The 26,203-nt window shown below is 34.7% G+C and overlaps 1 protein-coding gene across 1 annotated transcript in view; it reads right to left on the bottom strand.

The window, feature by feature from the left end:
* Positions 1-26,203, bottom strand: part of RYR2 (ryanodine receptor 2) — a gene marked incomplete at both ends in the record, with an annotated part of 408,872 nt that overhangs the window by 42,547 nt on the left and 340,122 nt on the right. Inside the window, 6 exons of the mRNA XM_084285045.1 lie at positions 10,741-10,794; positions 10,942-10,993; positions 12,371-12,474; positions 16,928-17,024; positions 18,669-18,781; positions 22,275-22,409. Of these exons, the coding sequence (XP_084141171.1) occupies positions 10,741-10,794; positions 10,942-10,993; positions 12,371-12,474; positions 16,928-17,024; positions 18,669-18,781; positions 22,275-22,409 (555 nt within the window). The remainder of the gene's footprint in view (positions 1-10,740; positions 10,795-10,941; positions 10,994-12,370; positions 12,475-16,927; positions 17,025-18,668; positions 18,782-22,274; positions 22,410-26,203) is intronic.

Here is a 26,203-nt window from a genome sequence, read left to right as displayed (position 1 = left end):
GAAGTTTATTTTTTATAATTTAAACTACTACTGAAAAAATAAAGAAGAGCGTTAAGAGCAAACATAAAGGCACAGTTAATTCCAGATATGTTTGAACTTTCACAAAATTAATCCAAGTTTGCTGGAGAATTGAGGGTGACTAAGCAGTATAAGTTGAAAAATGGAAGTTGCATAGAGCCCTATGACAGTGAATCCATCAGATGGCGTGGTAAAAAGCTTACTCAAAAGGAACATGACACGATCAGTATCATGTCCATAAACACAACGCCCAAAACATGTATGACCTAAAAGCAGGAACAGCTGCAGCAGAAGTAGCCAGAATGACAGCTTTGCTGCCATAAACTTTCCATCCAAATTACAGAAAAAAGACATTGGAAGATGGAAGAGGTTTAAAAAATGAAGGCTTGCTAAATAGAGGGTATGAATAATAAAGAGAAAATAAAGAGGGGAAAAAGAGAAAAATAGAAATGTGTGTTCAAATGAATGAAAAAGAAACCTTTAACTGAAAAGCAAACCAACACAGACATTTATGCTGTTACCAGAGAGTTCTCGCCGAGGCTGGCAAATTTGTTTCTTAAATCTTTGATAATATCGTGCTGCGGAAACAAAATTCATCAGGGTTTTTTTTTTCACACTATTAGCTCTCCTGTGGTTAAATTGTATCTTTCTTTTTTCCTTAAATAATGTGACAAATCTAGATGGAGGCATAAAAAAGGAAAAGAAAAAAAAAATGGCAGCTTTGCTTTATATTTAGCCATGCTAAGGTTTGAAAGTTTTGCCTTCATGTTTAAACCTCTTCCTGGGAGTTCAACAAAAACAAAACAGACATACACACGTATGCGCGTGCGCGCACACACACACACACACCACCAGAAAGTTGTGACATCACAGGTTTCATATACCTACAATAAAATATGTTCATTTGCTTCAGATGCCACTGAAAGTTGATCAATGTTTATCATTTAAAACTATTTCCTACCAGTAGTTACTTTTTTGTTTTAGACCCAATGATCTTTCAAGGTGTCTTTCATTGTAAGATCTGTTATTCACAAACCTACCAAGACCTATACTAATTTAATTATACAACATTTTTGATAAGTTCTTAAGAATGCTTATAGCAAGGATGTAGCTGCATAATCTACAGACTAACAAAGTTGGTATGCACAATTCTGGTAATGGTACTACAGAAGAACAGAAGAAACAGGTGTTGCCAATGGCTTAAAGTCAGAAGAGTGACATTTTCCGTGAGAAATCTAGCTGTCTATGTAACTAGTAGCAACATAGACCAAAACAAAACAAAAACCCACATACATTTCTTCTGAAAGCAATCATTCCTTTGGTGATAACTCCCAAAGAGCATGTTGCTTTCTTCAGCTTGACAATGCTTCCTCTCTGTTGCCTTCTCTATGCAACACATATACATGTTAGGCTGGCTTGGAAAGCAGAACAGTATGAATCCTGCTACATGGCACTACCGATGATTAGTGGATCACCCATAACAGAGAAAGTATGCTAAATTAATAGAGCTGCTAGCTGATCAAGGTATCCTTATTTCTGTTAAGGTGTGCTTACTGCTAATGGTTACCTGTGACAACAGGTTGGTTTTCTGCACTTTATTGTACTCGCCAGTTAATTTCAAGAAGCTATGTCAAAATAATTAGCCAGTGACTTGACTTCATAAAACTATCACAACAGGAAGTAAAAAATGTTTCATATGAACTGAAACATTTTAAGTAATTCAACATAAATAAATAAATAAATAAAACAAATAATAAAACCAAATCTATTGTTTCTTCAGTGCTTTTCATTTATATGGGGAAAAGCTGACCATTTAGAAATATATTTACAAATATTCCCACATTACAGATTTTCTCCAGCAAGCTGCTATGATGAAATCTTTTCATCATGCTCTGAAAGCAGAAACTCAAGTATTTTCTATATATACACATGTATATATGCTTATATATATATATATAATAGCAAACAGCCATAGGCTAAAAACAGAAGTTTGGTAAAAGCAACGGAATTTTTTTAAGTACAGATGATTAAATATATGAATAAGGTAATAGGAAAATGTAGAATTTACTAAATTATTAGCAAACAGAATAATTATAGTTAATCTTAAAAGTGAATTTTATAATGAAAGTGTTCTTTGCTATTCTAAAGCCATTTCTCTGCTACCTGCTCTGCCTTCTTCTTCTATGTATTTTTCCATAGTCAAGGAATACTGATGTGCCTCAATACCAGACATATATAAACTTTCTATCATTTGATAATACTACCAAAATATAATTAAATAGAAATGTTTGAAAGTGCTGTCTAAACATCATCAATAAAAATGATAAAAAGGTTCATGAATTAACTACCACATTCTTAAAAACATGCAGTGAGTGACAGCCTGTAAGCAGTTTCTGAATTTCCTCAAAACTACATTTTGAATGCAATAATATTTCACAAGACACTGGTAGACTTCCTGTAGTAGGGTATTTATTAAACATTACTAAGTAAACATATGCTTCTATCTTCTTTATCTTAACTCAATCACTTCATAAATTCAAAAATACTCCTTCCATTCATCTTCATCACTGTTGGTGCTAAGCAAATGATGCTAAAAATAAAATGTAGGTAGGTAAAACATATGCCAAAAGAGCTGTTTTAATTTGATAACAAACATCTTTCTTGGGTATTAGCGTGTGATTTTGTAATGAGGTGAGATGAGAGGAAAGGAAATAATATTCATCTAACTGGTACTCGGGAAAAAAAAAGATAACTGAAGAGGAAAAAGGCATCTTATTCAAATCTTTAACAAATTGCAGACAAGATAGCAAAAAGCTATCATAGGCTTCACAGTATAACAGCTGAAAAGACGAAAAGACATAAGAATGATACCGATTATTCATAAACGTTATTTCTTGTATTCACGCTAATATCCAGAGAAAGAAGTATTAGTGTTCTGTTGAGTCTCCCAGTAACAATTGCTTGGGAGAGGAAAAGATTGCTATATCATTAGCTTTTATGACATAACTATCTTACTCCATATCTATACTCAGCACAAGAATCCATATGGTCACAAGGATTGTTTTTATCAACATAATAGTTCACATTTCCCACCTTGTGAACAATCTATATTCAAAACTTCAGTGTTACATTAGATATGTATTTTGTTTATTGGATACATGGTTATAAAAAAAAAAAGAGAAAGAGAGAGAAAGAGAGAAAGATAAAATAACCAGCCAACCTGAAAATATACTGTACTAAATAAAACACTACTCTGTGTTAAAATAGCATTAAATCTGAGCTACAAATGCACAGTAATAAAGATATCCTGAAAACAAACCTTCACTACACATTTCATTTTGGTTAAAATATCTCCATTTCAGCTTGCAGCAATATCTTTACTGATGTCACTATGTTTACACTGTCATTCAATTATATCTTTTTCTCAAGTAACATTTGTTTCATACTTTACTGACGCCATATTCTTGCCATACTGATATGGAGATCACTCAACCTACTCACTCCTATTCAAGTAGATAGGAATTGACAATGTTACGAATCTATAAAAGGAAAAATACTGTATTTGGGGATTTTCAAGTCTAGGCGTTCTCAGTTTTCATTTTTTTCTATGTTAACATAAAGCATAACTAAGAAACTACACATTTTAAACTGTGTCACCCTTTCTTTGTTTAAAGTTGCACAACAAAGTTGACATATTTGGAATAGGTGAAATAGATGTTTAACTATCGCTATGATTATTTTTAATAAAAATTAATGGAATATTTAGAAGATTCTCCTATGACTTCAATTGAGTTCATTAGCTGGAGCAGAATATCTTACATAGAACAATGATTTGGCAAGATCATTATTTAATTACTGCATCAAAAATAATCAAAGAATCTGAAGAACCTCAATGTTATAAATGATCACTTAATCACTCTAATGTATTTGTTCTTCAAAGCACATCACTCTTTCACCCCAAGACTGCAAAAGGCCTTTATGGATGTCAACCAGCGCTACAGCACTGAAGTAACAAGTGTCAGAAGGAGTAGAAAGGCAGGGCAGATAAATGCCAGGGAGTGCTCTTGAAACACACCATGCTAATGCTGGTAATAAGCAGCTGAAACTATGTAGTGGGTAGAGATGCTGATAAACACAGAAGATGGAAAGCGGCCATAGGATATCATGAAAGACCTTAACAAACAGCCTTAACTAATCATTTATTTGTGTGCTCCCAAACTGAAACCCTGAGAAAATCATGGGTGTATTATCCACTTTGCAGAAAAGAGATTCCCTTGAAGACTTTTGCAATATACTCCCTGTAATAAATTGGAGGTGATGTTATTCATATACCCCAAAACAGCCAATAGGCCAGAAACTGAGAAATAGCCGACCTTATAACAAAGAATGTATTAACTGCTCTGACCCAAATTCAGCGATCCTATAAATGAGATGGTGGAGAATCCAAACACTGCAAACAAGTAGGAGCAAATGACAGGGGAAGGGTTTACTGTCTAGTGGTGGACACCACAAATTCTCTAACTGGATGAAAGAAATTCTTTTCTGCGTATAATCTCTGAGGAAAACAAACAAAACAAAACAAAACAAATGTGATTGATGGGAGTGGTAGGTGTTGAGGAGGGAACACAGCAAGAAAACAAGAGAAAGAAGGTCCTGAAATAACAAATAGCACAATATCAACAACATAATCACCTACGAAAGAGCACAAGAACTCTACCCTTTTACAGCAACATGTAAAATTCGATCATATCTTACTTAACCACGTGTTTGTGCTTTTGCAGTAGATGTACAAATAACTTATCCTGTAGTTGTGGACAGTATAACCGCAATTTATAGAACTAGTGACATTGTGTGTAAATCCATTTGTGTTTTGAAGTATAAGGCAGGAAAGCTATTCACCCTTGCTATAGCAATTCCCTTGTCTGTCTGGCTGAAGGGAAACCATCTGAAGAGCATTCCTTCAGTAATCCGCAGTGCAGCTGGGCAACAGGCCTCAGCCAGGGTGCAAAACTCTTTTGTTCAGGACATGCCTTAAAAAGCCTCTGGTCCCCCAGCTGATGGAAAGAGCTTTAAAATACTCTGAATTAAAATTAAAATTTTAGCTTAAAAATACTCTGAATTTCAAGGTTTTATTGGAACTTTCTAAGGACACCACTCAGTAAGGCAATACATAAACAGCTCAGAGAGCATAGAAGTGTCCAAATGCTACCACAAGATTAACAGAAAAGAAGGCATTAGACACATGCTGACATCTTCATCAGTGGAAAGGCTATGGACAGATCTTCTAAATCGCCCTGCAGGGTCTCTACTTACATTTTACAAAACTTCATTCTAGCTGTCTAGCTGTCTTGTCCAAAGAAAAATTCTAAATGGATTTCTATTTAACTACTGCGTAATTGTCTATTGGACAACAGTGTTGGAAGCATTTTCAGATATCAATTTCACCTGTAATTTTGATATTAACACACACCATTTGGATGTGCTAAACTCAATTGCTATTAAATGCTACTAAATATTTTAAACAGTAGCAACTACCTGTGCTATCAAATATTACTGGACAAAATTTCATACTTCTGATTTTATCTATTTCACCTATGTGGTACCACAGAGTCTCATAACTCTGGACACTGGCTTCAAGAGACCTGCATTAACTAGCATCCAAAATTTAAGTGAAATTATGGGCAATCACAGAATGAGTATTTTCATTTTGTACCTTCCCTATGTACCTTTTTGTACCTTACCTATAAAGACAGTCTCTAACAAGAAGTCAAACTAAAGATTCATTTGAGGTGTTCCAACCACCAGTTACAAAAGAAAAATAGCTTTGTTAGACATCAGCAAGTTTCAGCATAATGGCTCCTTTACCTATTAAGAAAATCAGTAAAGAAACAATTCTCCACCAGAGAAGCATGTTCAGTCTTCAAGGAAATGTCTTGCAGCATAAAGGTATAAACTTATTCACAGTTCCCTGCCTACGGTTAAAGGGAGATTTAATGTAGCTCTTAATACAGATCTAAATTTGAACTCATTAGTTAAAAGTTCGCAAATGTATTCTCAGAAGAAATGCATACCAAAAAAAAAAAATCAGAAATAGATTATGAATGTACAGTTTGTAAGTAAACACTACTCTTTCATTATTAGAATAGTTTTTGTGGATGATCTTTATTGAAGTCAGTTTCCGAAATCAGGGTGCAATTCTTAAGTACTTAAAACCAACATTTTATTTCACTTCACATTTTATTTCTATCCCTTTTGGCAGAGATGGGCATCTTTTTGCAGCTCCTCAGAGGCTGGGTTTTGACAAACTTTGCTCATAAAGATATTGGAAGTATTAAAGTAATAAATGAAAAGTTGTATTCATTTCATTAGGCCTTATGGGTAGGAAAAACTAAAGAGAAACATTTTTATACACTGGATTGGAATGTTTAATTTCTAAGAATTGATCATGGTGTCTGACCTTATTTCATATCACTCTTGAAAAGAAATAATCACTGTAAATACACTCCATTTATGCAGGCTTTGTGACAGTTAAAGGCAATAATGACCACCTCTGATAGGCTAGATCCTTAATTAAGAGCTTTCATTATTTGTAAGTATTGAAACTTGGAAGTATTTCTGGGCCTCAGATTAGTGACAGCACGTCACTTGTCATGTATCCTTTAAAAAAAAAAAAAAACAATTAATCAATAAAAAGTTCTAAACAAAATTGTTACTAGTACTAGGGAGGATGATAATTGTCAAAGGAAGCTCTTTATTTTTTTTCACAGATTTAACTACTCAACTTTTAATAGATGAGCTAGGTTTGTTTTTGTGGTTTGTTGTTGTTTTTTGTTTTTTGTTTTTTTTGAGTCACATGTTTATAACATATTAGTATGCAGCAAACCAGTAGAATTGGTGACTCAAATGCAGAAACCAATTTACATTCAGCTAGCAAAACACTTTGATTGGAAAGAATTTCCTATCAGATATAATCAAGAGGGACACTGACATCCATTCTACAGAGAGTCCATTGAATAACTGTTAAATGGGATAGAAAGTTAACTTAAAGACAAAGAGCAAGGAGCAAAGATAACCATAATTCAAAGCAAATACTAGCAGTCAAATGCAGACAGACACATGGTAATGTGCAGACAACTTTACTGTGGGTTTATACTGTGACCTCCCTACTGCCCACATAGTGAACCTGAAAGAGATTATTCATGAAAAAGTGAGATTACACTGCATGAAGACTGAACATGAAAATTGCAGATCAAATGCACTCATCAACGTTATCACATTCTAAGCTTGCCCAAAGGTCTCAATTGTTCTGTTTGTGAAAGGATTCAGGACTTCAAACATCACACATTCTTAAAGCCTAGAGGAGCCATAGAGTTTTATTTCCATTCAGAGTGAACAGTCAGTCTTTTTACATGCATATAGAGCATGGAATAAAAGAGAATTGCCTTCATCATTGTACTTCGAGATAAACAGTCAGAACACACAAAAGCACACACACCCCTGGTATATGCAGTCACATCTTTACAACTGTTCCCTGTCATGCACAAAGGAAGCAATGATTATTTATTGTTGTCTTTTACTCTTTGAAAACACTTCTCAGTCAGCAAAACAGAACAATTTTTATGGAGCATATAGCGGTTAGTACATGGTAACCAGCTAGGCAGAGTGATAGACAAGCAGCATTTGAATAGCTTAAGGGAAGAAACAAAGAAGATAGTATAATATTAGCTTGATTACATACTTGATTTGGGGGGTTTATAGAATGTATTTTGTGTTTGTGTCAATTATACCACCTTTTAAGCAATTCTTTGCAAATCTGTGCAAGTGCACTCATCTTCTAGGATAATGATTTTATAGTATGAAGGTGGGGTAAGAACTGATCAAACTTTTGAAGTAGTAAGAGTGAAGCTGATCCTGAAGTATATCTTCTCCTGCAGTTGTATGGGAACATCTTTATTTCATAAGTTGGATGCTAGTAAGTGCCAGAAAACCCAAAACTAAAACCATCTCAATCTTTTCAATAGAGATACCTACAGTTGTTCCCCATAATGGACTGAGCTTTGAAACTACTGCCTGGAGTCTGACCATCAGCTAAATCTGCACATTTCCAATCTCAAGCAAGTCATTTCTACTGAGTCTGGCTTCCATTAGCCACCACACAAATAAATATATTTAAGCACCTCAGAACCAAAAATTAGCTACCCCACACACCACGTATCTCAAAACATCAACCTTGCAGCACTATCAGCAAGCAGGCAGTGTCAACAATGGGAACCAAGACTTCTATGAAATCAGCAGGTATGTAGGTGGATGCTCCAGCTATGGGCACCTGTCAGAAATGTGAGACTTTCACAGTGACACATGAAAGACTCTAAAAAATTAAGTCAACGATAATTAACACTGTGAAACTTCACAGCAATTGTCACTGGTGTTTTTTTTAGAGAAAGCATCGAACAAATAGGAATCACTTCAGGTACTGAGCTATGGAGTTTCATTCAAGTACTATGACAGTGAAGGCTAATATCTGAGACCACTCCAAAGGATCTGAAATATAGATAAACTACAATATAACTGACGCTACCACTGTGACAACTACTGGAACAGTTCTGCTAGTATATCAGAAATGCATGCATATCTGCTAAGATGCAGAAAAAAAATCCCTTAAAAGACATCCAAATTAGTTAAATCATTCAATTTAAATTATAATCTGAAAGAAGATAACTTATGCACAAAAAGCAAGAATAGTAGAATAATATGAACAAGCCAAATGACACTCAGTTTTCCCCCAAATGGCAATGCATTTATGTATGAAATTCCATATAAATAATTCTTGGAGCCTTTAGTAAGAGTCTGTGTACAAGAGTTTGTTAGAGAGATGTTATGCTGGAACTAAAACATTAGAAATGTTTTCAAGACCCTTTAGATGAACTTATCCAAGACGTTGGGCCTAAAAGTCACAAAAATAGACCCAGACAAATACACACACACTTTTTTTTTTTTTGTTTTACCTTGCTGCGTTGGGATCCTGTGACCTTAAGGAAGGGCAAGGACAAGAAGCAAAATAGGAATAAGAAAAAAAAGTCCAATTTTTTTTTTCTGCAGGTAAGTGTCTGACCAAATACATATACAAAATTGTCTTTTGAAAAGTTAATACATTATTTGAACAGAAGTTTCATAGCTACAGAAAAAAATAATAATGAAATACAAATGAGTAAAATCTCTCAAAAAATATGGTGGAATGCAGAACAAGAAACCCATTATAACTTAGGTAAGGAGCATTAATAAAAACCTTACTGATAACATTTTTCATTCATTTTAATTACTAATTATAAACTTTCATATTTGCAAGTGTAAGTCTTTTAATTATCTAACAAGCATCTGTGGGCTAACTGACAAAAGCTTATGGAAATAAATATGTTTTGATTAGATAATGTCATATATATTGTTCCAAAAATAAAACATTACAAGGAGCACTGTAATTTGGATTCAAACTTAAGTATTTATCATGAAACAGAATTTTAAATATTAGGTATGTTAGTTGCAATTCAATTGGACTAGAACTTCTGAAGGACTGAAAAGAATTTGGTATTTTTTCTAATTTCTGTATAAGAAATTCCCAAATAAGAAATATATACATGAACAACTCAGTGCTATCTCACACAGCATCTAGAAAATATATGGAACATCTGATATGTACAAAACAATGAGAGTAATATTAAGCATACCTCAAAGCACTGGTCTAAAATCATAGCAGCACAGATATTTTTATATCAAATAAATCAGTATATTTAGACTTTTTTTTTTTGAAAAATAATACAAGCATGCATTTCATGTTTCTGTGCTTTAGTAAATATACTAAATATACGTATTAATTGATTTGAAAATATAAGACAGTTTTTAATGCAGTAAATGTAACTACGTATCATCCTTAAAATTTTAACAAGCTAATTCTCTCACTGCCCCTCAGAATGACAAATTTCATGTGACTTTCACATTATTGATGGAAAAAGAGAGAAAGATCCCAGAGCAAATGCATAACAAGGACTTGCATCTCTTACTCTTGCAAAGCAATGCATGCATTTGTGTTTCCTTATGTAGAGACAATCACTAAAAAGTCAGCATTTAATGAACAATAAATACAGCTTTCTTATTCTCAATGTAATAAAAAGCTTAGCAGTGTTGATAAACAGAAGCTAACCTTTTATTAAGAAGTACTATACGTATATATGTTACTATTAAGAAGTACTCACATATATATCTTCACATATATACGTGAACATAAAAATTCTGAACAAATTGCTAGTACTGAATGTGAATGGCTACTGCAAAAAATCAGTACAATTTCAGTATTTTAACCATGCAAATTAAAGTAGGACTTGATACTTTAGAAGATACAGCCTGTTATCAGACTTGCAGAATAAAATCCTACCCAAGACATTTCTCTTCACCAACTAAAAAGTTAAAATCAATCAGATGAACATATAGCATATGTTAAAGTACTCTAAAAATAGTCTTATATTAGGTGACACAACTGTTCTTGTTTTACTGTGAATCTGATGACTCATATTTTGCCAATTCAGCTTCTGACATGCAGTTCACTGGCATAATAAGCTGCAGTAAGCCATGAACCAAGAAACATAAATGTCAGTTAGAAGCTATGAAAAATGTCTAGTATGACAAGAAAAAAAATCCATGAACAAAAAAAAAAAAAAAGTACAATCTTACTTCAAAACTTTTCACTTCTTCTTCACCATCATCATCTTCTTCATCATGGCAACTCTGATACCATGCAAAAAAGAAAACATTTACTAATAAGCCCAGAGGAGGCGAAGGCTTAGTTTGTGTTACACAATTTCTCTTGATCTTCATTATTAACATTAACAAAACAGAAAAGATGTAAAAGATCTTTTACATTTAAAAAATTACCTTTGCCATAATGTCAGCATAAGCCATATAGAGAAAATCTTCCTCCAGTTTGCTGGGTAATGGAGAGAGGAAAGGGAAGAGACAGAAGATTAGAGCAATACAAGTAGAATTTGAGCTCCAAAATATTTTTAAGCACGTTAAAAATATTTTAAAGGATTTCTGCACTTATAATTAATTAGAAAAATCTTTTTTTGAAAATGAGGACTAGATTAACTAATACAGACTGAAAAGCAAAGCCAACTACAAACACAGTACACAGAAATAAAAAAATAAAAAATAAAAAGTTCAATCAAAGATAGCAAAGTTAATTTTTATTTTTTTCCTAGAAATATATTTAATAATTAGAATATCACTGTGAATAGGGAACACAGAAGACAGAGACATAGTAAGTCCTGAACACAGCCAGGAATATAGCATCCAGGACTGTGACAAAGTGCATAGGCACGTCTTTGTGCCTCTAGAAAACTCATTAAATCTCATTATCAGTCATGTTAAAAAGTCTTCACAGAATCACAGAATCACAGAATTTCTAGGTTGGAAGAGACCTCAAGGTCATCGAGTCCAACCTCCAACCTAACGCTAACAGCCCTCCACTAAACCATATCCCTAAGCTCTACATCTAAACGTCTTTTGAAGACTTCCAGGGATGGTGACTCCACCACTTCCCTGGGCAGCCTGTTCCAGTGCCTCACAACCCTTTCAGTGAAGAAGTTCTTCCTAACATCTAACCTAAAACTCCCCTGGCTCAACTTAAGCCCATTCCCTCTCGTCCTGTCACCAGGCACATGGGAGAACAGGCCAACCCCCACCTCGCTACAGCCTCCCTTGAGGTACCTAAAAAGAGCGATAAGGTCACCCCTGAGCCTCCTCTTCTCCAGGCTGAACAAGCCCAGCTCCCTCAGCCGCTCCTCGTAGGACTTGTTCTCCAGGCCCCTCACCAGCTTCGTCGCCCTTCTCTGCACCCGCTCAAGCACCTCGATGTCCTTCTTGTAGCGAGGGGCCCAAAACTGAACACAGTACTCGAGGTGCGGCCTCACCAGAGCTGAGTACAGGGGGATGATCACCTCCCTCGCCCTGCTGGTCACGCTGTTCCTGATACAAGCCAGGATGCCGTTGGCCTTCTTGGCCACCTGAGCACACTGCTGGCTCATATTCAGCTGACTATCCACCATCACTCCCAGGTCCTTCTCTGCCTGGCAGCTCTCCAACCATTCCTCTCCCAGTCTGTAGCTCTGCTTGGGGTTATTGCGCCCCACATACTACCACAGGCTAGAGAAGTTCCAGTGTAACTCAAACTCACCATGTTTACATATGCACAGGTTCTGGCCTAGCCTATGGAATCTGACTTAAACAGAGACATGGATATCTTCAAATACAGAAGTAATCTGAAAATCTGCATACACTCTGAAGTCTTTCACACTATCCCTACCATTTTTCAGTTAAGGCTGTTCGACTGAATAGCAGAATAAGTTGATGTAAAGGATCAACTCTTTTAAGGTTTTCATCTTCTTCTGTTGGTTCCTCTCCAGGTTTCTTTAGGGGAAAAAAAAATGAAATAAAGATTACTTTTTTTAAAAGTACATTATATTATTTATTATGAAAAATGTTTTACTCTGTGCAATTTATTAAACTTTAAATACTCACATACATAATTCTTGACCTGGACAACCAGGAGGAAACAAATTCCAAGCAAAGTAAGTGATCCTGACTGAGTTTAACCTACACCATGAAGACTTACAAAGATGATACTATATGCAAACCTTTGGATCTCCTCTTCTCAACCCTCTTTTCTAAATTCTGAAAAGACCTTCAGTCTTCTACTCTCGTCATTCAGAATGAGTGGTAATCAGAAGCCATCCTTTCCTTAGGTAGCAAAAACAGTAGCCTGTTTCTCCCTATGTTAACAAGCCTCATCAGCTAAAAATTAAAATCCTTTGTTCCAAGTGCTATGCCAGGTATAATGTTCCCTGAGGAACATAATGTTCCCTGACGAGCATTATACAAACTTGAAGCTCACCAATAGCTTCAGCCAGAATGAGCCATGTCTACCAGTAATGGAGAACTTTAGAATATCAGAATATCAATACCAATAATTTATAAAAATATATCAATCAATAACTTAAACATACACATGAATAGGTTTTCTGTGTTTGTGTTTTTTTTTCACGTGGCTATTTTGCTTTCAGGTTTAGACAGCTGTGGTTAGTTCACTGCAAAAAGAAAATATACTCAGATAACAAGATGCCAATCACTGAAGTAATGTTTTGAAAATAATCTACACAAAATTTGTCCTCTGACTTCTTGTCTTTTGCCAAAAGACATTTCAGATCATGAGTTTTTCATACTAGCTGTTCAAAAATTTCCTTCATCCAGACATATTTTTCTACAAAGTATCATAGAATCATAGAATCATAGAATATCCTGAGTTGGAAGGGACCCTTAAGGATCATCAAGTCCAACTCTTGACACCGCACAGGTCTACCCAAAAGTTCAGACCATGTGACTAAGTGCACAGTCCAATCTCTTCTTAAATTCAGACAGGCTCGGTGCAGTGACCACTTCCCTGGGGAGCCTGTTCCAGTGTGCAACCACCCTCTCTGTGAAGAACCCCCTCCTGACGTCCAGCCTAAATTTCCCCTGCCTCAGCTTAACCCCGTTCCCGCGGGTCCTGTCACTAGTGTTAATGGAGAAAAGGTCTCCTGCCTCTCGACACCCCCTTACGAGGAAGTTGTAGACTGTGATGAGGTCTCCCCTCAGCCTCCTCTTCTCCAGGCTGAACAGGCCCAGTGACCTCAGCCGTTCCTCGTACGTCTTCCCCTCCAGGCCTTTCACCATCTTCGTAGCCCTCCTCTGGACACTTTCCAACAGTTTCATGTCCTTTTTATACTGTGGTGCCCAGAACTGCACACAGTACTCGAGGTGAGGCCGCACCAGCGCAGAGTAGAGCGGGACAATCACCTCCCTTGACCCACTAGCGATGCCGTGCTTGATGCACCCCAGGACACGATTGGCCCTCCTGGCTGCCAGGGCACATTGCTGGCTCATATTCAACTTGCTGTCTACCACGACCCCCAGATCCCTCTCTCCTAGGCTGCTCTCCAGCGTCTCATCGCCCAGTCTGTACGTGCAGCCAGGGTTTCCCCGTCCCAGGTGCAGGACCCGGCACTTGTATCTTGTAATTCACAGAAAACTTGCTGCATAAGTTATGCACACTCTTCCTTCTCATTTTCACCTAGCAGTATACACTGAAATACTGATGAAAAGAATTGTATGCATTGTTAAAACTGCAGAAGTAATAATAACAATACTAATAATAAAATGCCAGATGTTATCTGTTATCAATAAGAAAGTGTTGGCCACATGACAGGTGTAAAGAGAATGGAGTTTTTTACCAAGAAAAAAGTGTTGTGCTAGCACCAAAAATGTTACTGTATGAATGTTCTTTGCATATGACATTGCATATATGGCCTGTGAAGTCCATTTTTTCAACTCAGTTGTAGCAAACATGACTGGTTGCAGCTGAGAATTCACTTCTACTTGACTTGTATGCATGTCTGTTTCACAAGCTAGTGTACTTTTACAATTTGAAGTGAAAATAGTTATGCTGGCTATGCAAGGTTCACTTCACATTTTTCAATATATGACAATATTTCCAATATAAATACCAAGATCTGAACAAGGCAAATTATAACTGTAATCAGTAATAACGTTATTACTGCTGGGGGGGAGGAAGATGAGAAGCCTCCCCTGCTCTTCATTTCAATCTCATTGAAGATTTTTATCTTTTTCTTTAATTAAATGTATAGTAGTGCCACTTTTGTATAAAATCCTTATGGATAGAAAATTCAAGAAGCAAACCTGCTTTGGCCCAGTCCTATGCTTAAGAAGATGAAAGCACTCATCCTAAATCCCAGCAAATGCCCCACCACAGGCCTGGATCTGGCAAAGTCAGGAAGGAGAGAGTTTTCACTGAATTTCTTCCTTTAAACTATTTTCACTTAGCAGAAAAGAGAGTTCAAAATTCTCAGTTCTGAAAAAGTAATTACTAAGCCATAGTAATTATGGCTTAGTTACAATTATAATTGTAGTTTACAATTATAATTGTAGTTTACTGACTACAGAGAGCTCATGGATATGAAGTCTTGGCTATAGTCTCTGAGCACTGGTTTGTTACAGTATTCTACTCAATACCTGAACAGTTCAGAAATGTCAGGCAATGCTTGAAGCACAGTCCAAGGCTTTTCCTTTCAAGTCTTCCAGATGAGATCTATCACCACAGCCTGGGCTATGATTCCATCTTGGTTGGCCAATAAGTCTTTAATTCCTTATTACACCTTGGTACATTTTCTCTAAGAGGGTCAGAGAACCTTCACCAGCAACATAATAAACACAACACAACAGTCTGAACCTACTGCACAGAGCTGAAGAGTTCAGCCTCCAGAGGAGTGCTATAAAGCAGCAAGAATTTAACAGAAATCAATTTAAAAGAGATTTCTGATCACTCTTCTGAATGAAAGGTTTAATACATCCTCAAGAGAGGGCTGGAGACAAACTTATCTGTATTCTTGCGGAGTTACTGAATGTGATGTGAATGCCTGTGGTCCTTTATTAAAGGAAGATATAGGAGCCAATCCAGTTTGTTTCTGTCTTCCCTAAAGCAGTTTTTCACAAGAAGTTCTACATAAACTTGGAAATGATGCAGCTTCATTGACAAAATATGGAGACAACCTCAAAGTGTAATCAAATGGCTGTGCTGGGTTCTTCACACATACATACCTTCACAACACATGCACACACAAAGAGCTGTGCTGCTCCACATTCCATATACATATACACACACTCTAAACTGCTAAAACGGCAATATTTTCGCAAGGAACATGCATTATTTAAACATTTAAAATGTGCTGGGACATACTAAAATATCAGTTTAAAAGGTCGTACAAAAAGCATTTGTGTACAAGTCTCTTGCTTTTTCATAATGCTTAGACCACAATCAGGTTGTCACAAGAAACGAATTCTGCATGTGTGCAGGCAGACAATGAATTTCCATAGTCTGTTTGTGTTGAAATTATTGCTACTGACACTTTTTTTGTTATTTTGATCCTTATTTTCAAAATAGTTCACAACTTGGGCAGTTGGTTTTATGCACAAACTTTGAACAGTTAAAAGCAAATTAACAATTATTGGTTTTGTTTTTTTGTTTATTCGTTTTTCCTAATAACAATTTTCTATTTAGCTTTCTTTCCCTATTGTAGAGAGCTGGCCCTCCTCCCTATAAAAAGTCTGTCTTGGTCCTCCAGGAAGGGAAACATTTCCTACTACAAATATTTTCTGACCTAGTTCTTGCTGAATCCTCATGAAAACCTCCTTTCTGAGAGATGATTATAAAGGTTGAGGACACAAGCCTTACCTGAAAATCAGTCCAAGGACTTATCAAGCTTATGACTAAAGTCTAAAATTTGACTGCTGGGAAAAATCCTCACTTCCCTGACCAACAGTACAAGAAGACTCTTCTGCATGGATAGTCCCAATGAATACCCTTTTCCTGTCTATTTCTGTGAGAGTGATTAATCTTAGACTAGAACCACTCTAGTTTCCCATTCTAACCTTTTGACTTAAATGGCTTTAATGTGGGTTATAATGTCTTCAAATACATAAAAGTTAACTGCAAAGAAAGAAGGGAATAAACCATTTTCCACAGGGCAGCTGCTGAAAGTTATGGCAATGACAGCAACTGGCATGTAATTTAGACAAAAAAGTTTTATAATATGGTTATTGAAGCCCTGAGGCAGATTGCCTAAGGGGATTTTGTAATCTCCGCTTTTTTCTGATTTTTAACAACTGTCAGAGTGACTTGATTATAGCTCACACCTTTTAGCAGAGATAGCTTAGATGATCTCTTATGTACCCCACAGTCTTATAGTTACGATTATATGTTAATGTTAATCCATAATACATTCCCACAACCCTTTGCACACAGACATACTGCTAAATCTTCTATCAGTTTGTCTTCAAAATAGTGTTCTTCTGTCTCAATCCATGATTTATCATAGCCTTGAAGAAAGAGATTGACAGCTCGATGCCTAAGAAAAAGAAAATTAAAAGAAAAGCTTTACATTTATAAGGAGAAAATCTGGTCAAATAGATTTCATTTAGTTTGGAGAAGTGTCCCTACATTACAGCTACTGCTTAAAAGGGAAGCTGAATTTCTACAGCAAAACGAGTCCAAAACATTCTATTAAAACTTATCTTTAGATTCAAATTCTCAAATTGAAACATCACTTTTTGATACGAGTTTCACAAATATTAACGTAATAATGATTTCAGTAACAAATAATAAGTAGAACTTTAAAGAAATTTAAACACTAGTGCAAGATAAAAGCATTTTACCACATTATTTAATTTTATTTTGAATAAGAAATGTTTTCATATAATTTTAATTTCAGTATGATAACAGCAATAGATAGCATTGTATTGTGCTCAAATAATTACATTTTTTGAATGTTCAGGATTAGACTCACACATTTCAAATTATAAACCAACTTTTTCCATGAAATTAAATATCTGGTGAGGCTAGGGGAGAGGGATTAAGCCAATGATGAGGTTTACAGTTTTGTGTGTTTTTTTGTTTAGTTGTTTTTGTTGTTATTGTTGTTGTTTGTTTCATTAAGAATTCAATACAAAATAGACTGTGTGATAAATATGTCTCTATGAAGAATGTTATCATTATTCCTAATTCTTTAAAACAACTCTCAATTGCACATACTGAAAAGGAAGATAACTGGAATAACTGAATTATTAAATAATATAATTGAAATATATGGGATATTAGTTATGTGCAGGTGATCTATTTGTTATAAGTAAGAAGAGCTACAGATGTAAATATATTGGTTCTATTTTCAACTATCAAGACAGCATCATTTCAGGATGGTATGACATCTCATGCCTTTGTGCTTAAACTCACCCTACTAACTGTTTTAACAGTAAAAATATGCATGCTTCTGAGAACAAAAGAGAATTATATTATGTTGAATATATCAGATACATGTTCTTGAAATTATTTTCAGCAACTGCACGAAAAAACAGATTCCTTTGCGTTTCTTGAATATTCTTTCCTTCCAAAATCTCAGGACTCACCTGGCTATAGATCCTAGCCTCCTTTAACCAGGAAAGAAGAAAAAGGTGTGAAGCTACAGTATATGCATAATTTCCTAGTAGAAAAAGAACACTCCGCTCTTATCAAAAGTGCAGAGTAAATAGACAAATTTTTAGACAAATAATGTCAATTTATTTCCTCTATATAGAAAATGTAGCATCAAATATTAAAGGTAACTCCCCAGTTCAAGAGCTATACCATATCTTAGGAAGACATTTATCTCCAAAGATGGTAATTACAATGACCCCATTATATCCATTTCTAAATTTATCTCCTGTGAAATATGTATACTTTTCAAAAAAGCAAACACACCAGAAAAAAACAGGTGGAAAAATGTCAGAAGGAGAGAACCACAAATTTAAAAATGTATTTCTTATTTTTCTTCAGAACATATACTAGAAGTAAGTAATAAGATCTACTAAAAGAAACATACAGTGTACATTACTGCATAGTTTCCCAATTATTGGTTTGCATGTCATTCTTCATTCAGATCTCACCAAATAGAATTGTATGAGCAAAAACACACATTTGTATTCACATTTGTAAATGATAAAACAAATATAGCACTTACCTTGGTAGATTATATAATGGTGCCATTCTAAAGCAGGCAACCACTGCTCTTTTCCTCTGTTTAGACAGCAGCTTATGCCACACTGCTTTTTTGGACCGCTGAGGATGTTCAACCTGTTACATAAAATATATATGGAAAAATAAAGAATATGGCAAAGTCTCCACTGTCTGGGCATAGTAATAATAATAAAAATGTTAGATAACATAAATCAACTGGAAAGATCAGAGATGAATAAGAAATGGAAAAACGTGTTCCAGACAGAGTTCATTCAAGTGGTCAGTCAAATTGTAGAAATCCAATTTAAAAAAAAAGTAAAACTAAAACAAAATTTCCCTTTCCTTTTATGGTATATTTATTTTCTTTGTTTACTTAATCCTACTTCTTAGGTCTTCCAGATGGAGTATTATTATCTTGAAACCATCTGCCAGGAAATCTTATATTTTATTACAAAGAATTTCACTCACTCTTCCTTTGGTACACTACTCTTTGCATAGCGTTAAATTGTACACTTTCACAGAGGTGTACATGTACAGGCTCAGAGGGAGTCTTCCTAAATACTATTAAGTGCTTATTTGTAATATTTACCATGACCAGCTACAATGGAAACAAATTAACTTTAAAAGTGAGACACAGGCACAGACTCTTAGTTAGAACTAAATCTCTTCCACGAATCTAAATAGCTACAATGAACATAAGATATTCCAAAATATCTTATTCAGCTACATTTCATAATGTTGCAGATCTGCTTTCAGATTAATTCACTTTCTGCCTCCTGGCTTTAAAGTAGCATGAGATAAGATTGGGTCTGCTCTATTCTCATATTCTTTCATTTTCCTTTGTTCTACCTTCTACCCTAGTTTCCATCAGAAAATCAGAAGTTATGGTCCAAAAGACCAACAGTACATAGCCTGACTGGCTGGGAACTTTGATTCCAGGCTGTGCTACAGATGATTCCTTTCACATGGTCTATTCACAGTTTTTGCAATTTACTCTATATAAATCTGCTCCATAAAGTTTGATTTAAGTTACACTACTCCTGTAATGTTGGGATTGTTTGGGACAGGTTGGGGAAGAAGAGTGGTTTGTTTGTTTTTTCAGTGGTTTGTTTTACAGACTACTGGGCTAGTGGAATAATATCCTCTGTCTTCCAGCACCATCAAAAGAAATCTATGGAAGTTAGCACCCCTAATCTGAAAGATTTAGTGATTCTGGCTAGTATTAAAATAAAACATTTTGTCGTAGAATATGAAGTGATGATGATGTTTATGAACAATGAGTATTAAATCCACACATACATGTAGTTATCAAAGAGGACTTCAGCAGTTTATTGAAATACCAAAAATTACTCATAGTTAAACAATAAGCATTTAATTAAACTGACTAAAAATACCGCAAAGCATTCAGTAAAATTGGAGAATTACACTTGTAAGATTAAATGGCAGTATTCTAAAACACGTTTTTTTTCAAAATATAAAACACAAGTGAAAAAATTTGTTATTGATGAGAAAAGATAGAAAAGTATTCACTGCAAACATATTTACAAACACAAAACAAAGTCAGTGCTAACAATTTAGAAGTCAGACAAATCCAAATGTGAAAGTTAGATAGTTAGTAATGTCTTCAAAAACAAACTCTCTATACTTTCCCAAAAGAAATAGCCTCGGCCTACACAAGCGGATCTCTGAAAATAATACAAACAAATAAATTAGTTGTGCAAGGAAAGAAAATACAAACAAATAGCTGAAGTACTGATTCTTCCAAGTGCCATAGGGAAAGTGGCCAGAGTATTTGTATATGAAGAACAAAGAACTACTACAGTTTATCACAGAAACAGTCCCAGTGATTATATATCCATTATTTCTAAAGACACAGAATTACCCATTCAGTGACAGAAGCAAACAGCAAAGCAAAACAAAACAAAACAACAACAACAAAAAAACTATACCTGAGCACTTGCCTATAGAAGAGAAGTGAAGCTGTGGGGCCAAATCCCGAAACAAAAAGTTTCCAAGTACACAGAATAAAAGTAGGTAGCATTTACCTCATTAAAACTATTGACATGAAACATCCATATGGTATTTTGAGGGAAATCCAGGGTATTCTTATTTTTTATTGAGGGTATTTTGAGGTTCAGTGAAATTGATTCTGGAACAGAACTCTTTCTCTAGTAGGCTAACATGATTGCCGTGCTTTTACTACACATTCTATCACTTTTTTATTTGATCTACATGCATTCAGTAGCAGGTAAACTTTAGTGACTTCCTCTTTTTCATCTTCTATTCAACTATGTAAATCTGCTGAATTTGCCAGTCTGCAAGGCTGGTAAACTATATAGAGAAGATGTGTGAGAAAAGAACAACTGGGATATATGTCATTACATATATATTACATCAATATACTGTATTGTATTGATGTATTTACATCAATATACAGTGTATGCGGGATACCAAGATTTCTGAGGGTCACTCAGCAAGCAAGCAAGTACCACAAAGTATATACAAGTACTTCCATATGTCCCTCAGATTCCTACTTGACTGAACCAGTGGCCTCTTCAAAGTATGGAAGCTTCCTTACATGAAAATCTGTGCCAAGCTTCTGAAATCAAAAAATCTAGTAAGAGAGCAAGACAGCCTTGAATTTTTAAGTATTCTTTCAAAAGGGAAAAAAACAAAAAAAAAAAGCAAATTTTATGTGCGATCACTTAACAGTCTATGGTGCAACCAGCAGTGCTTATCTCTGCCACTAGAAATGCCCTTAAGGTTAATATGCTGCTTCTTCAGTATAAAAAACAAAATTAAATTAAAATAAAATAAAAATAAAAATAAAATAAAATAAAAATAATAAAATAAAATAAAAATAATAAAATAAAATAAAAATAATAAAATAAAATAAAATAAAATAAAATAGACTTGCAACCACAGAAAAATATCTGAAGTTAAAAATACAGTTCAGTAAGCAAAATGAGAAAATTAAACTTACTAAATAGTCTTTGATTTGTAGGATGTACTAACATAGAATTTTTTAAATGTCAAAATTTAGCAAATTATTTTGTCAATTGGAAATTCTTCTTACATTTTTTCTAATTGGTATACAGTGAATAGAGAAGTCATCTTTCAAGCCATCTCGCTGTCCAGCTTTATATAGCTAAAGTGTGCAACTTCTAATCAGATATTCATGTAGCCAGTTTAAGTTTCTTTCTAATTCCATAATTCAAGTATCTCGAATAAAGAAAAAAGCTTGAGAAAATACATTTTTCAGGTTTTTTGTTTGTTTGTTTGTTTGTTTGTTTAAATCACATTTCACGCTCCACGGACAATTTTTTGATCACTTCCTGGTAGATGCAGTGCACCAGAAGGATGCTAAAACATATGTATCACCAGTCCTTTTCCTCATAAATGATTGTTGGAGCTGCTGAAAAAGCATTATATGATTGATATGACCACAAGATATTGGATTAAAAACCAGAAAGGAAAGCATCTAAACAGTAGCCACCAAAAGGAAGAAAAAATAATATAAAGTTAAATTCAACAGATGAAAAGTACAACGGAGAGGCTGAATGCTTTTGTTTACAATAAGAGGCAATGTAATTGAGAAAATATGTCTCACCTGTTCCAGATGAAAAAGTACATTAGCTATATCAAGAACTCTTTCCACTGTCTTCTCTGGATCTGAGGAATCTTCATTCCTGTTTGGTAAATCTTTGTAAAGTGCCATCTGCCATCTAATGGCGGGATCCTCAAGCTGCAGGAGAAAGATTTCACGTGTAACCATGGCAAAATGTACCAAATGTAGGGATAAACAGTTTAATTAGTACAGAAACGGTTTCAAAGGACAACAGAGCATTTTATATTGCTAACCCGTACCTTTACGTGGCTAACCCATAAGGTGTCCACTATGTTGACTAGGAGAACACAGGCAAATAAAACTTAAGACTGATTTGTGCAAGGTTTGTTGAAAGCTTCCAGAGGACTGGAAGTATTACAATCATACAAAGAGCAAATGATCATGGGCCAACAAATGGCACTGGTACCAGTGATGAATATATTATCTGAGGAAAAGTAATGAATATGAGGTATAAAGAGGCACAACTTTATACACTGACTTTAATTATTATTAAAACAAATAATAATGAAATTGTTGCTTTGTTATGTGTGATTACTTAGCTTTCAGTCATGGAAATTAGTCATGAAAATAAATCTTATCTACATCTGATTTTTTGGATTTAAGCTTATTCAAAATATTAGAAAATCCTTATTTAACTGATTACTACCTAAAAAAATAAAGGTTAATTTATCAAAAAAAAAAAAAAAAAAAAAAAGTATTTTCTTATTAACCTACAAATTATAAAAAACAGTATGAAGCAAAACATTTTTCTCATTTTTCTCTTTACATTTAATTTTCTCCATTTTGGTGATTTGCGATTCTCAGTTTTACTATTATTCACGTCTTCTTTTTTTTTTTTCTTTTTTCGGTTTATTTTGTCTCCCAGTGCTTCTCCTATTCAACACTGATGCAACACACATTGAAAGCACTATTTTTTGTGCCAATAGCACTAAAGACATTTGCAATGTGAAACCCATTTTACTGAGAGCTGTGACCAGTGATCTATTCCTGACTGTGCAATTTAAGTGACACTGGCCTGGATTCCCAGAGCATTTGGGAGCCTAAACCCCATGGATTTGAATAGGGCTTAAACTCAACACTTACTTTTCTAAAACATCTTTGTGAATCCAGATTTCATTTTGTGCCTAGAATGAGACAATAACGCTAATTCACCTCCATAACACATCTTAAAATACACGGTTTACTGAAGTTCCAGGAATAATTATAAACTTACACAGTCGCTCAATAATAGCTTATTATAACCTAGAAAGCCACAATTGGCAGGTTTTTCTTCCACCTTTCGGATTTTCCATTTCTTAACAACTGTCACATCCACAGTCTTTGTGTGAGTATTTGACTGGATCATCATGAATGGATAGTCCACAAAAGACTTTTTATGCACAGGCAGAGATGTCTTTTGATCAGAGGACTCCTCACATTCTATCAAAGTACAGCTTTTTTGTATAGGTAGTTTTCTAAGGGCATGAGTAGTTGACATTTCAAGGTGTGAATTAGCATGGCTGGAAGAAGATTTTGGTGACTTGAGCTTCATCCATGTCAAAATGAATGCAAGTTTCGTCATCAATTTCTTGAAATAAAAGGCTCGGTACTGAGTAACAGCATGCAGGCATGCAAGGAAAGGAAAGACAGAAACAGGGTGAAGACAAATGTAGACAAAGGTAGACAAATGCATGAAATAGACGCTGAAACATTTATAGATAAAGATTAAGAAGGATGATTCTTAAACAGTGCAGTTTTCCAAAAACAAAAAATTGAGATAAATCACATATTAGCTCTAGCACAAATGACAGAACACAGTGTCTGTGAAACAAAAGTGGTCAACAGAAAACATCATTTAAAGAAAGAATATTGCTATGGTAATATTGCCGTGCCTGGAAGAAAATCAGACTTTTGATAAAGTGATAGCTTTCCTCTGTTTTGAAAGTCAACTTACACAAACACCATCACAACTAAGTTACATTATTAGCTGGTCACATTAAATAATAATTGAAGACCATTTGTTTTACATTGCTTTTATGTATAACTCCATTGGATAAAAAAGGGTGGTATATGCACAAAATACATTGGTATTATTTTTCCTAGCAGGAAGCATGATTTTTTGACTTTACCTGACATGTACTCGATGTACAGTCACATGATACAGTGACTAAATACTAATGACATCACAGAATCATAGAGTAACCAACTGTAAGTAACTACTAAAGTTTACATTAGACATAACTATAAATTATTAAATTTTAAATTTAGCTCTAATTTGAACTCTGAAATATGTCAGTAATAAATGATTCAAGAAAAGATATATTTCATCAGGAACAAACCACTCAGATAATAAGCCACATAAAGATAATATATGTAACAATAAAATGGAGTTTTGAAGTCTAAAGAATGCTCTATTTTGTCCACAGTTGAGTGCCTACATTTCACATAGAAGTCAAAATCGGAGCTTTTCATAACTAGTGAAGCTAGGATAACATTTCACAATAGTTATTTGTCTTGGTTAGCTAAATCATTCTAATCCATATTAGAATGTCAACTTCCTCTGGAAAATCAATTTACAATGAAGAAAATCCAGAGTCACTCCTGATAAGTTTACAACTTGAAAAAATCAATAAGTACCTTGGATTAGCTAAGATTATTGACTTCTTAATTATTAAGGCACTAGTAATTTCATCAGTTTAAGAAATTTAGAAATACTTTTACTCTCACATTATAAACAAAGGAGGCTATATGTTGCTGAACAGCAGCCAATTTCTAATTAAATCAAAGGAAATTTCTCAAGAGGAAGCACAGGTAAAATTATTAAGAAGTATCACTACTCCAAGGCAACAAACCAGTAACAGACAGAAACCTCTTAATAGCACTATGTACAATATAACCCTAAATAAACAAAATAGAAACTGAAGAGGAAACACTTAAAATAGGAGGACAAGTCCTACACAACAGCATGAAATGCCAGGAAGGACTTTACAACTGGGTCACTCATAAAATGGCAATATATACATACTGAAAATGTCAGAATAGAAATACCTATCTTTATCATGAAGTAAATATTGCTCAAGTTCAAATATAAAATCACAATACATTTCAGGTTCAGATGTTCATAGTGTGTGTCACTGCTTAAGTATACCCATATATGTTACCTATGAAACATACCATAGATCTTTATAAATGCTCCGTTCTTCCTAGTATGGAAGAATGCCTGTGTGGATTCTTTTGCTTTACAGTACATAATAATATTCACTATATATAGATAATTATTTCAAGCTCTTTTTTAGGATTTAACCAAATCTTTCATAGTCAGAGGTGAACTTTCCTATGTGTACTCCATTTAATTTAAAGCTATTGGACTTTGATTTGTAATATTTTATGAGGAAAAGCATTAAACATTAGCTTTGCAGAATGATGCATCTTCCTGTGAGCCTCAGAAACCCCAAGCTCCATATAATCTTGCGATAGAGAAAGCAGAAGATAAGAGAAAATCCTGGAAGAACTACCTCACATCCAAACCATTTAAACAAACAAACATATTGCCATGTACATTGCAGTGGAATCTAGACGTCTAGATGATTCTTAAATACTATTTCAGGGAAAAAAAAAAAAAAAAAAAAAAAGCCCGATATCCAACTCACTGTTTTTTTGTTTTTCCTTGTCATCAATTAATGACTATGGCAAATCCCTGATGTGAATCAAACTCTTCTGGGGGGGAAGTGTAGGGAGTAGGTAAAGGATAATGCTAGGTAAAGCAAAATCCATGGGTCTGATTGCTTTTTCCTTCAATACGTCATTTTATTCCACTTCCATATTCTGACCTCTTCTTTGCCATTATTCGAAGCATTAAAGAAAACAGTTTGGTTACACTAGGCCAGTTCAGGACTTCTCCCCTAAGGCTATTCATCCGGCACTAACTGGAA

This window comes from Netta rufina (genome assembly GCF_964035555.1).
Source record: "Netta rufina genome assembly, chromosome: 3".
Lineage (NCBI taxonomy): Eukaryota > Metazoa > Chordata > Aves > Anseriformes > Anatidae > Netta > Netta rufina.
This window is presented reverse-complemented; position numbering and strand designations above follow the sequence as displayed.